Raw genomic sequence first — 12966 nt, forward strand, 5'->3', positions numbered from 1 at the left:
ACTATAAACTATAAAGACACTCTGCAACCTTGTGGACAGCCTTCCCAGAAGAGTTGAAGCTGTAATAGCTGCAAAAGGTCATATTGAACCCTATGGGTTAGTAATGGGATGACACTTCAACTTCATATGTGAGTCAAGGCAGGTGGCCAAATACTTTTGGCACTATAGTGTGTATGTTGTATTTTAAAAACAATATGTAAATACTGTATAATCATCAACACACAATGGAGAACTGACAGTTATAATAATTTATTAGTTTTATCTGACGCCATGTTTACACTGAAGGACATAAAGATTGTACCTAAAGGGACGTGGGGGAAATTAATTTTTTTATAATTAATTTTTTATTTTTTTTAGACATGTATCTCGTGCACACGAGAAACTTTTTATAAAGTTATAAAAAAAATATATATAATTTTTTTTTTTTAGACATGTATTTCGTGCGTAAGAGAAACTTTCTCATGTGCACGAGATACATGTCTAAAAAAAAAAAAAAAAAAAAAAAAATTTTTAGTTTTTATAACTTTATAAAAACTTTCTTGTGCACGTGAGAAACTTTTTTTGAAGTTATAAAAAAAAAGAAAAGAAAAGTTTAGATTTTTTTTTTTTTTTAGACAAACTTTCTCGTGCGCAGATACATGTCTAAAAAAAAAAAATTTTTTTTTTTATAACTAAAAAGTTTCTCGTGCGCACGAGAAACTATCTCGTGCACACGAGAAGCTATCTGGTGCACACGAGAAACTTTCTTCTTTTTATAAAGTTATAAAAAAATATATATATATATATAATTTTTTTTTTTTACACACGTATCTCGTGCGCAAGAGAAACTTTCTCGTGCGCACTAGATACATGTCTAAAAAAAAAAAATGTAAAAAATATTTTTTTTAATTTTTTTTTATAACTTTATAAAAACTTTCTTGTGCGCGCGAGAAACTTTTTTTAAAGTTATAAAAAAAAAAAAAAGAACATTTCAGAATTTTTTTTTTTTAGACAAACTTTCTCGTGCGCAGATACATGTCCAAAAAAAAAAAAAAAATGTTTTTTTTATAACATTGTAAAAAGTTTCTTGTGCGCGGGAGAAACTTTCTCGTGCGCAGATACATGTCTAAAAAAAAAAAGTTTTTATTTTTTTTATAACTTTATAAAAAGTTTCTTTTGCGCACGAGAAACTATCTAGTGCACACGAGAAACTTTCTTCTTTTTATAAAGTTATAAAAAAAAAAAATAATATAATTTTTTTTTTTTTAGACATGTATCTCGTGCGCAAGAGAAACTTTCTCATGCGCACGAGATACATGTCTGAAAAAAAAAATGTAAAAAATATTTTTAATTTTTTTTAATTTTTATAACTTTATAAAAACGTTCTTGTGCGCGCGAGAAACTTTTTTTAAAGTTACAAAAAAAAATAAAAGAACATTTTAGAATTTTTTTTTTTAGACAAACTTTCTCGTGCGCAGATACATGTCTAAAAAAAAAAAAAAAATGTTTTTTTTTTATAACTTTGTAAAAAGTTTCTTGTGCGCGCGAGAAACTTTCTCGTGCGCAGATACATGTCTAAAAAAAAAATATTTAAAAAAAATAAAACATTTTTTTTTATAACTTTATAAAAAGTTTCTTTTGCGCACGAGAAACTATGTAGTGCACACGAGAAACTATCTCGTGCACACGAGAAACGTTCTTCTTTTTATAAAGTTATAAAAAAAAAAAAATAATATAATTTTTTTTTTTTTAGACATGTATCTCGTGCGCAAGAGAAACTTTCTCATGCGCACGAGATACATGTCTAAAAAAAAAAAATGTAAAAAATATATATTTTTTTTTAAATTTTTTTTATAACTTTATAAAAACTTTCTTGTGCGCGCTAGAAACTTTTTTTAAAGTTATAAAAAAAAAAAAAGAACATTTTAGGATGTTTTTTTTTTACACAAACTTTCTCGTGCGCACATATGTCTAAAAAAAAAAAATTTTTTTTTTTATAACTTTGTAAAAAGTTTCTTGTGCGAGCGAGAAACTTTCTCGTGCGCAGATACATGTCTAAAAAAAAAATATTTAAAAAAAATAAAACATTTTTTTTTATAACTTTATAAAAAGTTTCTTTTGCGCACGAGAAACTATGTAGTGCACACGAGAAACTATCTCGTGCACACGAGAAACGTTCTTCTTTTTATAAAGTTATAAAAAAAAAAAAATAATATAATTTTTTTTTTTTTAGACATGTATCTCGTGCGCAAGAGAAACTTTCTCATGCGCACGAGATACATGTCTAAAAAAAAAAAATGTAAAAAATATATATTTTTTTTTTAATTTTTTTTATAACTTTATAAAAACTTTCTTGTGCGCGCTAGAAACTTTTTTTAAAGTTATAAAAAAAAAAAAAGAACATTTTAGGATGTTTTTTTTTTACACAAACTTTCTCGTGCGCACATATGTCTAAAAAAAAAAAATTTTTTTTTTTATAACTTTGTAAAAAGTTTCTTGTGCGAGCGAGAAACTTTCTCGTGCGCAGATACATGTCTAAAAAAAAAATATTTAAAAAAAATAAAACATTTTTTTTTATAACTTTATAAAAAGTTTCTTTTGCGCACGAGAAACTATGTAGTGCACACGAGAAACTATCTCGTGCACACGAGAAACGTTCTTCTTTTTATAAAGTTATAAAAAAAAAATAATAATATAATTTTTTTTTTTTTAGACATGTATCTCGTGCGCAAGAGAAACTTTCTCATGCGCACGAGATACATGTCTAAAAAAAAAAAATGTAAAAAATAATTTTTATTTTTTATTTTTTTTTTATAACTTTATAAAAACTTTCTTGTGCGCGCTAGAAACTTTTTTTAAAGTTATAAAAAAAAAAAAGAACATTTTAGGATGTTTTTTTTTTACACAAACTTTCTCGTGCGCACATATGTCAAAAAAAAAAAAATTTTTTTTTTTTATAACTTTGTAAAAAGTTTCTTGTGCGCGCGAGAAACTTTCTCGTGCGCAGATACATGTCTAAAGAAAAAATATATATATAAAAAAAAAAAAGTTTTTTATTTTTTTATAGCTTTATAAAACGTTTCTTGTGCGCGCGAGAAAGTTTCTCGTGCGCAGATACATGTCTAAAAAATTATTTTTTTTTTAAATTAAATTTTTTTAAATTTTTTTTATAACTTTATAAAAAGTTTCTTTTTATAGATACATGTCTAACAAAAATTAAAAAATTAAAAAAATATATAAAACATTTTTTCCCCCCATGTCCCTTTAGGGGCTCCGTAAGATTGAGCAGCAAATGAAGGATTTACAGTTTTGCAAAAGTTTAGAAGTCTGCGTTCGTCTTGTCTACTGCTGACAATGAAATCAAAGTGAGAGAAACTCCAAGCAGTGATAAAATCACAGGATTGTTACATGATTGTAAAAATGATGTTTTTCAAGCGACTATCAAAGAAAATGAAAGAAGTGACAAATGGAGATGTGTTTTTTAGTGGTGGGCCTTCTTTAAGCCATGACCCATGAGGCAGGCGAACAACGTCAGCACCATCTTGGGGTTGACCTCCACCAAGTCGTCGGGAAGCGCGTAGACGCGAACTCCCATCTTGCGAGCCAATGAGATCGCGTATCTGGAATGAGACGAGAAGAAGATGATGATGATGATGTTAGTCAATGTGTGCCAGCCGCAGCTTTTACTTGGCATTGTTGACTTTGTCTGCAGTCCTCAGCACGCCTCGCTCCGGTCTCTTCACCATGTCCCACCTGACGGTGCCAGGTACCATGGCGTCCATCAGATCCAACACCGGCAGGCTGGTGCTGATGTCCAGGTCCTGCCAGGCACACAATGGCCTCTTTTAACACCCTCACACACACACACACACACACACACACACACATATTCTTGTATTTGTTACCTTCTTGAGACCTCCAAAAATGCCTACCTCTTTAGGACCAGCCTTTCTAGATATATAAAGAAGTGTATTTACAACATTAATAATATATACATACTATGCACATGTAAAAAAGCTTGTTGTGAAAAATGAGTTGGAATTTCACAAGAAAAAGGTCACAATTTCACAAGAAAAACTTAGAATGTTGGCAGTATTATAATAAAAGTCGTCATTTTACTCAACGCAAGTCAAAATTTTACAAGAAAAACTGAACATTTGTGCAATATTATGATAAAAGTTGGAATTTTACTCAATAACAGTCGCAATTTTACAAGAAAAAGCTTAACATTTTGGCAGTTTTATGAAAAGAGTCGTCGTTTTACTCGACAAAAGTCACAATTTTATAAGAAAACTTTTAAAATGTTGGCAGTGTTTTAATAATAATTGCAATTTCACTTGGCAAAATTATGACAAAAGTCGTTATTTTACTCCAAAAATGTCACTATTTTACACGGATACAATATCACAATATTGTGACAAAAGTCAGAATTTTATATGACAAATGTCGCCATTTTGCATTAAAAAGTAATCATTTTACATTAAAAAAAGTAGTAATTTCACAAGAAAATATTGCAATATAACAGAAACAGAAAGAATATGAGAAATTCCCAACTTTATAAGAAAAAAGTCGACACTTTGTGACAAAAAGGCTGCTTTTAGTTCATTTATTTTTTGTTTGTAATTGGTTTTTAATCTTCATTATTTAATTAAAGTTATTACAGTATGTCTCTATATACATATTTATTTATTTTTTTTAAATACATTTTGGCCAGAGGGGGAGCACTTTAAATGTTTACACACACTTGTTATTTCATATGTTGACCGGAGGGGGGAGCACTTTTAAAAGCGACACACAGTCAATGTGAAAAAAATCCCTCCTTTTTGGGACCACTCTCATTTTGATAGATTTCACCACCAGGGGGTGCAAATAAGATATCTATTTTTTGTTTTTTTGTAATGTGCTTAAGGCCGATGACAAAGGAGTCAGGGACCACAGATGGCCCCTGTGCCGCACTTTGGGCAACCCAGCTGTAGAAGCTAACTGTTAATAGCCACTATAGTCTTAGTAGTGTAGTGTATTTGTTCATCCTATGCTCACATACGGCTTGTCTTACGTCAGCACAGGAAGTCGTAAAATCAGCCGTTCACCTGGCGGGTTTTTCCGGGGATGAATAGGGAAGTCCTTCTTTAGCTTGTTTGATCATATATTGCTGCCTTTGTACCTGTCAATGTTTACTTTTGTATGCACTTTAAATCAACAAAAAATCCTGACTTTGGAGCAATGTTCACGGACTCTAGTATTTGCCTCTCTATTAGATACAATGTTATTGGGACCATGATTTATGTCAGGGGTCACCAACCTTTTTGAAAGCAAGAGCTACTTCTTGGGTAGTGATTAATGCGAAGGGCTACCAGTTTGATACGCACTTAAATAAATTGCCAGAAATAGCCAATTTGCTCAATTTACCTTTAACTCTATGTTATTATTAATAATTAATGATATTTACACTTAATTGAACGGTTTAAAAGAGGAGAAAACACCAAAAAAATTACAATTAAATTTTGAAACATAGTTTATCTTTAATTTCGACTCTTTAAAATTCAAAATTCTACAGAAAAAAAGAAGAGAAAAACTAGCTAATTCGAATCTTTTTGAAAAAATTAAAAAAATAATTTATGGAACATCATTAGTAATTTTTCCTGATTAAGATTAATTTTAGAATTTGGATGACATGTTTTAAATAGGTTAAAAAATCTGCACTTTGTTAGAATATATAACAAATTGGACCAAGCTATATTTCTAACAAAGACAAATCATTATTTCTTCTAGATTTTCCAGAACTAAAATTTTAAAAGAAATTCAAAAGACTTTGAAATAAGATTTAAATTTGATTCTACAGATTTTCTAGATTTGCCAGAATAATTTTTTAAAATTTTAATCATAATAAGCTTGAAGAAATATTTCACAAATATTCTTCGTCGAAAAAACAGAAGCTAAAATGAAGAATTAAATTAAAATGTATTTATTATTCTTTACAATAAAAAAAATTAATTTACTTGAACATTGATTTAAATTGTCAGGAAAGAAGAGGAAGGAATTTAAAAGGTAAAAAGGTATATGTGTTTAAAAATCCTAAAATCATTTTCAAGGTTGTATTTTTTCTCTAAAATTGTCTTTCTAAAAGTTATAAGAAGCAAAGTAGAAAAATTCATGAATTTATTTAAACAAGTGAAGACCAAGTCTTTAAAATATTTTCTTGGATTTTCAAATTCTATTTGAGTTTTGTCTCTCTTAGAATTAAAAATGTCGGGCAAAGCGAGACCAGCTTGCTAGTAAATAAATACAATTTAAAAAATAGAGGCAGCTCACTGGTAAGTGCTGCTATTTGAGCTATTTTTAGAACAGGCCAGCGGGCTACTCATCTGGTCCTTACGGGCTACCTGGTGCCCGCGGGCACCGCGTTGGTGACCCCTGATTTATGTCATCACTTGTTCACACCTCCTCATATGGAAGATACTTTTCCTTTTTCATGTCTCAAGAAGGGTACACATACAAGAACACACACACACACACACACGCACACACCTTGAAGCTGCTGACGTGTGTGTCCTTGCGTGCTTTAGTCAGTGTGCTGTTGACCCAGTTGAGGATGATCTGCTCTCCGACCTTCTCTCCATCCCCCAGGTGTGACAGCACCAGCATGGTGTACCTGACACATCATTTCAATGTTTACATTTCATTGGGCTGGAAAACACAAATATTTCAGGTCGTCAGACGCCTTGAAAAGCTGAAATACGCATGCCAGGCCACGAGGGGGAGAGGAGGGGGGCGGGGTTTGGGGTAACGGGGGGTGTATATTGTAGCGTCCCGGAAGAGTTAGTGCTGCAAGGGGTTCCGGGTATTTGTTGTGTTACGGTGCGGATGTTCTCCCGAAATGTGTTTGTCATTCTGGTTTGGTGTAGGGCTGCAACAACTAATCGATTAAATCGATTAAAATCGATTATTAAAATAGTTGCCGATGAATTTAGTCATCGATTCGTTGGATCTATGCTATGCGCAGAGTTGTTATTTTTTTTGTAATTAAAAAAAAAAATATATATATATATATATTTTTTTATTTTTTTTAATTAAACCTTTATTTATAAACTGCAATATGTACAAACAGCTGAGAAACAATAATCAAAATAAGTATGGTGCCAGTATGCTGTTTTTTTTCAATAAAATACTGGATAGGATAGAAATGTAGTTTGTCTCTTTTATCCGATTATTAATCGATTAATCGAAGTAATAATCGACAGATTAATTGATTATCAAATTAATCGTTAGTTGCAGCCCTAGTTTGGTGTGGGTTCACAGTGTGGCACATATTTGTAACAGTGTTAAACTTGTTTATACGGGCACCCTCAGTGTGACCTGTATGGCTGTTGACCAAGTATGCATTGCATTCACTTGTGTGTGTGAAAAGCCGTAGATATTATGTGACAGGGCCGGCACGCTGTTTGTATGGAGGAAAAGCGGACGTGACGACAGGTTGTAGAGGAGTTGTCCGGGTGGAAATCGGGAGAAATTCCGGAGAATGGTCGCCCCGGGAGATTTCCGGGAGGGACACTGAAATTCGGGAGTCTCCCGGGAAAATCGGGAGGGTTAGCAAGTATGGCTGTGATTAGGATGGCAGAAGCGGGGATCGAACCTGGAACCCTCAAGTTGCTGGCACGGCCGCTTACTAGCCAAGCTTGTCAATGTTATTGATATTGTTATTGATCAACGACAATCAAATACAATGTTATGAATTACTGACCTATTCAAAGCTCCAGTTATCTGGTATCAAATGTTTCATTTAGAAAATTGGGGGCGAGAAAAGAGTGTTTTCTTTGACAAAAAAGGCACACAACATACAAAAAGATAAAAAAAATGACCAACATCTTAAAATACCAGTGGCATGGAAAAACAAGGTGACTTTATGTGTTTCCTGACTAAAATGTAAGTATAAGTCGAATATAGCACGGTTATTAATGCTAAAAATGCCTATAATGTGTTAGATGTAGCCTTAACCGAGTGTTTGTTTGCAACAATGTTTCTGCCTGACGATATCATTTCGCCCTGTTAATACGTCTTGTTACACAGTAGTTACCCTATCCTACCACCAGAGGGCGACACAGACCACGTTTAAAGCACTGTCTAAATCCATCCATCCATCCATTTCCATTGTGTTTTTTATGTTGATTTAATAAAATAAAAATAAAAAATAAATAAATAAACGATACCGATAATAAAAAAAACGAAACCGACAATTTCCGATATTACATTTTAAAGCATTTATCGGCCGATAATATCGGCCTGTCCAAATAAAAGAAGGAGGCGTGCAATCTTTCGTCAGAGCGTGCTGGAGACTGTACAAGAGTACAGACCAGACGATGCTCCTCAAATTGAGACAAATTTAATTCTGTCTCTGTATGATTCATTGCTTCTTGTCTTGTTTAATAGATGTCATCAGTGTTTGAACCTGACAACCAGCATTCGGCATCCAGAGTAACCTACTCCATCACACACTTTCCCCTTCATGAGAGTGTGAGCGTGTCCTCCTCACCTCCTCATGAGCTGCCAGACCAGTGCCAAGATGTGCATGGGACTCCCCTCGTTCAAGTTCTCCCCGCCGACGCCCACCAGGGAGAAGCGAGCCACGTTCCTGCCCAGACTGACGGCGTAGTTGCAGTTCTCCAGCTTCAACACAACAAAGACGACTGGTCGGCCATGTTGCTATGGTTACACACCACTGCTTGTCGCCCGTCAAGTCACCTTCTTCATGTTGGCGCCCAGGACGGGGTAGGGCGGCCGGTTGACCTTCTTCCAGTCGACGGGGACCTTGACCTTCTCGTAGAGCTGCATGATGACCAGGCCGTCACACAGGTCGCTGTGTGGAACACACCACAACATCCTGATGCTCCACTACACACACCACAACATCCTGATGCTCCACTACACACACCACAACATCCTGATGCTCCACTACACACACCACAACATCCTGATGCTCCACTACACACACCACAACATCCTGATGCTCCACTACACACACCACAACATCCTGATATGTCTACATAAACATGTCAAAATAAAATTCCACCTAACAACCAAATAATGAATCAAAAACTGTACTATACTCTGTTTGAAAAGTACCGCTTCCCCATATCAGGGCCGGCCCGTGGCATAGGCCGTATAGGCAAATGCTAAGGGCGCCGTCCATCAGGGGGCGCCACGCCAGTGCCACAAATGTTGGAGGAAAAAAAAAAAAAAAAAAAATTGGTACTATTGTTTCTAAAAACATAAAATAATCCCACGTTAATTAAAATGCAAAGTAAAGCCTATTTAATAGAAATATTATTTGTTACAACATTACGCCCCCCGCCCCCCCCCCCCCCCCCACCCTTCAAAAAATCAACACAAGATGTCAAAACAGCCAAAACTGTCAGGTGCCCAGGGAAGAAAAAAAGAGAAAAGAAGAGGAGAAACGAGAAAAAGACAGAGGTAGCAGGGAGGTAACGTTAGCCTACATGAAATTATTTGTCTGTTACAGAATGTGATAGTAACCTGGCTTTTTTTAGCATTAAGCTAATGTTACATGATTCGGCAATTGCTAATCAATAAATAGCTAGTTCTGTTTTAACGTCGGGTTAATATTGTGGAGGGGGCTAAATTGTTATGAAAAATAATAATGTAACGTTAGGTAATTACAGTACTCCCTGGTGTACAGTCATTTGTAAGTCATTCTAGTTAATGCAATATTAAAAAGCACAAATAGAGAACTCTGTAGGATCCCCTTTTTTAAAGTCATACTGGTTTGATATCTTGTTTTGTGCAGTGCCTTATTTATATTGTATTTTTAATTTATTTTATGCAACTTGTTGACACGTTTTATTTTGTGTTTATGTATGTAAAAAATATTGTATTTCATATATTCATTTTTTATTTTTTGTATTCATTTATTTATCCATATTTTTTTAAATCTTGTTAACTATTCTGATTGTTAATTTGCTTTCTTTAAGTAAAAAAAAAGGTCAAAGACAAAGCTATTCGGTTTCTTGTGAGTATATACACTTCACTGCCGATGTGGGGGGGCGCCACCTAAAATCTTGCCTAGGGCGCCAGATTGGTTAGGGCCGGGCCGGCCCCATATATATATATATATATATCTTTTTTACAGGCATGACGCCGCATCGTCACGTGGTGACATTGCTGGTTTTAGGAGCAGAGGAGCATGTTGGGCAGCGCACACACACAGAGTACTTACAAGCAGACACAGTGTGTAGACAGAAAAGGGAGAATGGATGCATTTTGGTGTAAAAAGTCAAGATAAAAGTGAAGTTATAACACTGAAACAGGAAGAGGTGCTTTAAGACATGGCTAGCTAGCTAGCGGCTAACGTCCATCCACAGTGTTTTAGCTACTTCTAAATCACTAATCCTGGTCTCCATGGCGACAAATAAAGTAAGTTTCTTACAAGTATCACTGGAGGACGAGGAACATCTAAACATGCTTCACTACACACCGTAGGAGGATACAATAGCTCACCGCCGTCACAATGTAAACAAATGCCAGCCTGACATCCACTGTAATGATACCAAGTACAAGAGCGTATCAAGTCGACGCTACTATGATTACATCGATATTTTTTATCGTCACCAAATCTTTTTTTAAATTCATTTTATGTTTATAAAGTCAGTAAATATGTGAGGACTCTGAATATGACCAATGTATGATCCTGTAACTACTTGGTATCGGATCAATACATAAATGTGTGGTATCATCCAAAACTAATAGAACATGTTAAAACAGAAAACAGTGCGACACTTACCCTTTACATCAGTATTTCTTAACCATATTATTATTGGTTTATTAGGTATTATATTTTATTGTACGATCCTGTAACTACTTGGTATCGGATTGATACCTAAATGTGTGGTATCATCCAAAACTAATGTAAAGTATCAAAGAAGAGAAGAATAAGTGATTATTACATTTGAACAGAAGTGTAGATAGAACATGTTCAAACAGAAAATAAGCAGATATTAACAGTATCGAAATACAAATACAAAATATTGGTATCGAGACAACCCTAGTGTGTTTGTGTATATATATATATATATATATATATATATATATATATATATATATATATATATATATATATATATATATATATATATATATATATATTGTTTGTATATATATATATATATATATATATATATATATATATATATTGTTTGTATATATATATATATATATATATATATATATTGTTTGTGTATATATATATATATATATATATATATATATATATATATATATATATATATATATATTGTTTGTATATATATATCGGTTATGCCAACTTTTCGGTTCAGGAATAATGTTCAAGAACCAATTAGGTTTGTAAATGGAGGTGCCGCTGTAGTAATAATAAATATGACCTCAAAAGGGACAAGCGGTAGAAAATGGATGGATGGACTTACTGGTACATGTGGTTGACGTATGGATTCACACCCAGAGAGTTGATCCAGTTACGGAAAGTCTTCTCTTCTCTGCTCTCCGCTGAAACATAAACAGGTGTTAGCACGTGCAGCTGAAGGTGAAACATAAACAGGTGTTAGCACGTGCAGCTAAAGGTGAAACATAAACAGGTGTTAGCACGTGCAGCTAAAGGTGAAACATAAACAGGTGTTAGCACGTGCAGCTGAAGGTGAAACATAAACAGGTGTTAGCACGTGCAGCTAAAGGTGAAACATAAACAGGTGTTAGCACGTGCAGCTAAAGGTGAAACATAAACAGGTGTTAGCACGTGCAGCTAAAGGTGAAACATAAACAGGTGTTAGCACGTGCAGCTAAAAGTGAAACATAAACAGGTGTTAGCACGTGCAGCTGAAGGTGAAACATAAACAGGTGTTAGCACGTGCAGCTAAAGGTGAAACATAAACAGGTGTTAGCACGTGCAGCTAAAGGTGAAACATAAACAGGTGTTAGCACGTGCAGCTGAAGGTGAAACATAAACAGGTGTTAGCACGTGCAGCTAAAGGTGAAACATAAACAGGTGTTAGCACGTGCAGCTAAAGGTGAAACATAAACAGGTGTTAGCACGTGCAGCTAAAGGTGAAACATAAACAGGTGTTAGCACGTGCAGCTAAAGGTGAAACATAAACAGGTGTTAGCACGTGCAGCTAAAGGCACTCACGTTCCAGATCTGCTGCCTCAGTGCCGTTGAGCTGCACCCGGTGCAGAGCAGGATGGGAGTTGAACAGGTGGGCCACAAAGGCCAGGTTGAGTTTGTTGTTGCCGGACGTGACGTCTTGAGGGCTCACAAACTGCCGGCAGTCCAGACGAGCCGCCTGGCGCAGCATCAGCTCGGCCCGCTGGTTCAAATCCCGCTCCTGCCACGCCCACCAGACCACAGCCCAGAAATTAGCATCAAGTTGCAACATCCGGCAACCCTAATTTCAACCCAGTTCAGGACTTAAAGGGACTAACATTTTTATAGCAGAGGAATAAAAACTGCGGAGCATTCTCCTCATGTAGAGGATCTTTGACTGGCATTTTTGGTTTTAAGGTCCTTAAAAACAGCAGAGTGCTGATGTCATATAGAGGATCTTTGACTAGTGTTTTTGTATTAGGTGCTTAAGAGTGCTGATGTCATATAGAGGATCTTTGACTAGTGCTTTTGTATTAGATCCTTTAAAACAGCAGAGTGCTAATGTCATATAGAGGATCTTTGACTAGTTCTTTTGTATTAGGTGCTTAAGAGTGTTAATGTCATATAGAGGATCTTTGACTAGTGCTTTTGTACTAGATCCTTAAAAACAGCAGAGTGTTAATGTCATATAGAGGATCTTTGACTAGTGTTTTTGTATTAGGTCCTTGAAAACAGCAGAGTGTTAATGTCATATAAAGGATCTTTGACTGGTGTTTTTGTATTAGGTCCTTGAAAACAGCAGAGTGTTAATGTCATATAAAGGATCTTTGACTGGTGTTTTTGTATTAGGTCCTTAAGAG

At 34.7% G+C, this 12966-nt stretch overlaps 1 protein-coding gene across 2 annotated transcripts in view; it reads right to left on the reverse strand.

The window, feature by feature from the left end:
* Positions 1 to 3193: 3193 nt before the first annotated feature.
* pls1 (plastin 1 (I isoform)) overlaps positions 3194 to 12966 on the reverse strand; it is a 28791-nt gene continuing 19018 nt past the window's right edge. For both annotated transcript variants that reach the window (XM_062040809.1, XM_062040810.1), the window contains exons 11-17: positions 12152 to 12347; positions 11436 to 11514; positions 8719 to 8833; positions 8510 to 8643; positions 6508 to 6631; positions 3667 to 3800; positions 3194 to 3599 (exon numbers count right to left, since the gene is read on the reverse strand). In XM_062040809.1, coding sequence (XP_061896793.1) covers positions 3461 to 3599; positions 3667 to 3800; positions 6508 to 6631; positions 8510 to 8643; positions 8719 to 8833; positions 11436 to 11514; positions 12152 to 12347 — 921 coding nt within the window. In that variant the 3' untranslated portion in view covers positions 3194 to 3460. The remainder of the gene's footprint in view (positions 3600 to 3666; positions 3801 to 6507; positions 6632 to 8509; positions 8644 to 8718; positions 8834 to 11435; positions 11515 to 12151; positions 12348 to 12966) is intronic.

The sequence above is a fragment of the Entelurus aequoreus genome, linkage group LG03 (assembly GCF_033978785.1).
Source record: "Entelurus aequoreus isolate RoL-2023_Sb linkage group LG03, RoL_Eaeq_v1.1, whole genome shotgun sequence".
NCBI classification, from domain to species: Eukaryota; Metazoa; Chordata; class Actinopteri; order Syngnathiformes; family Syngnathidae; genus Entelurus; species Entelurus aequoreus.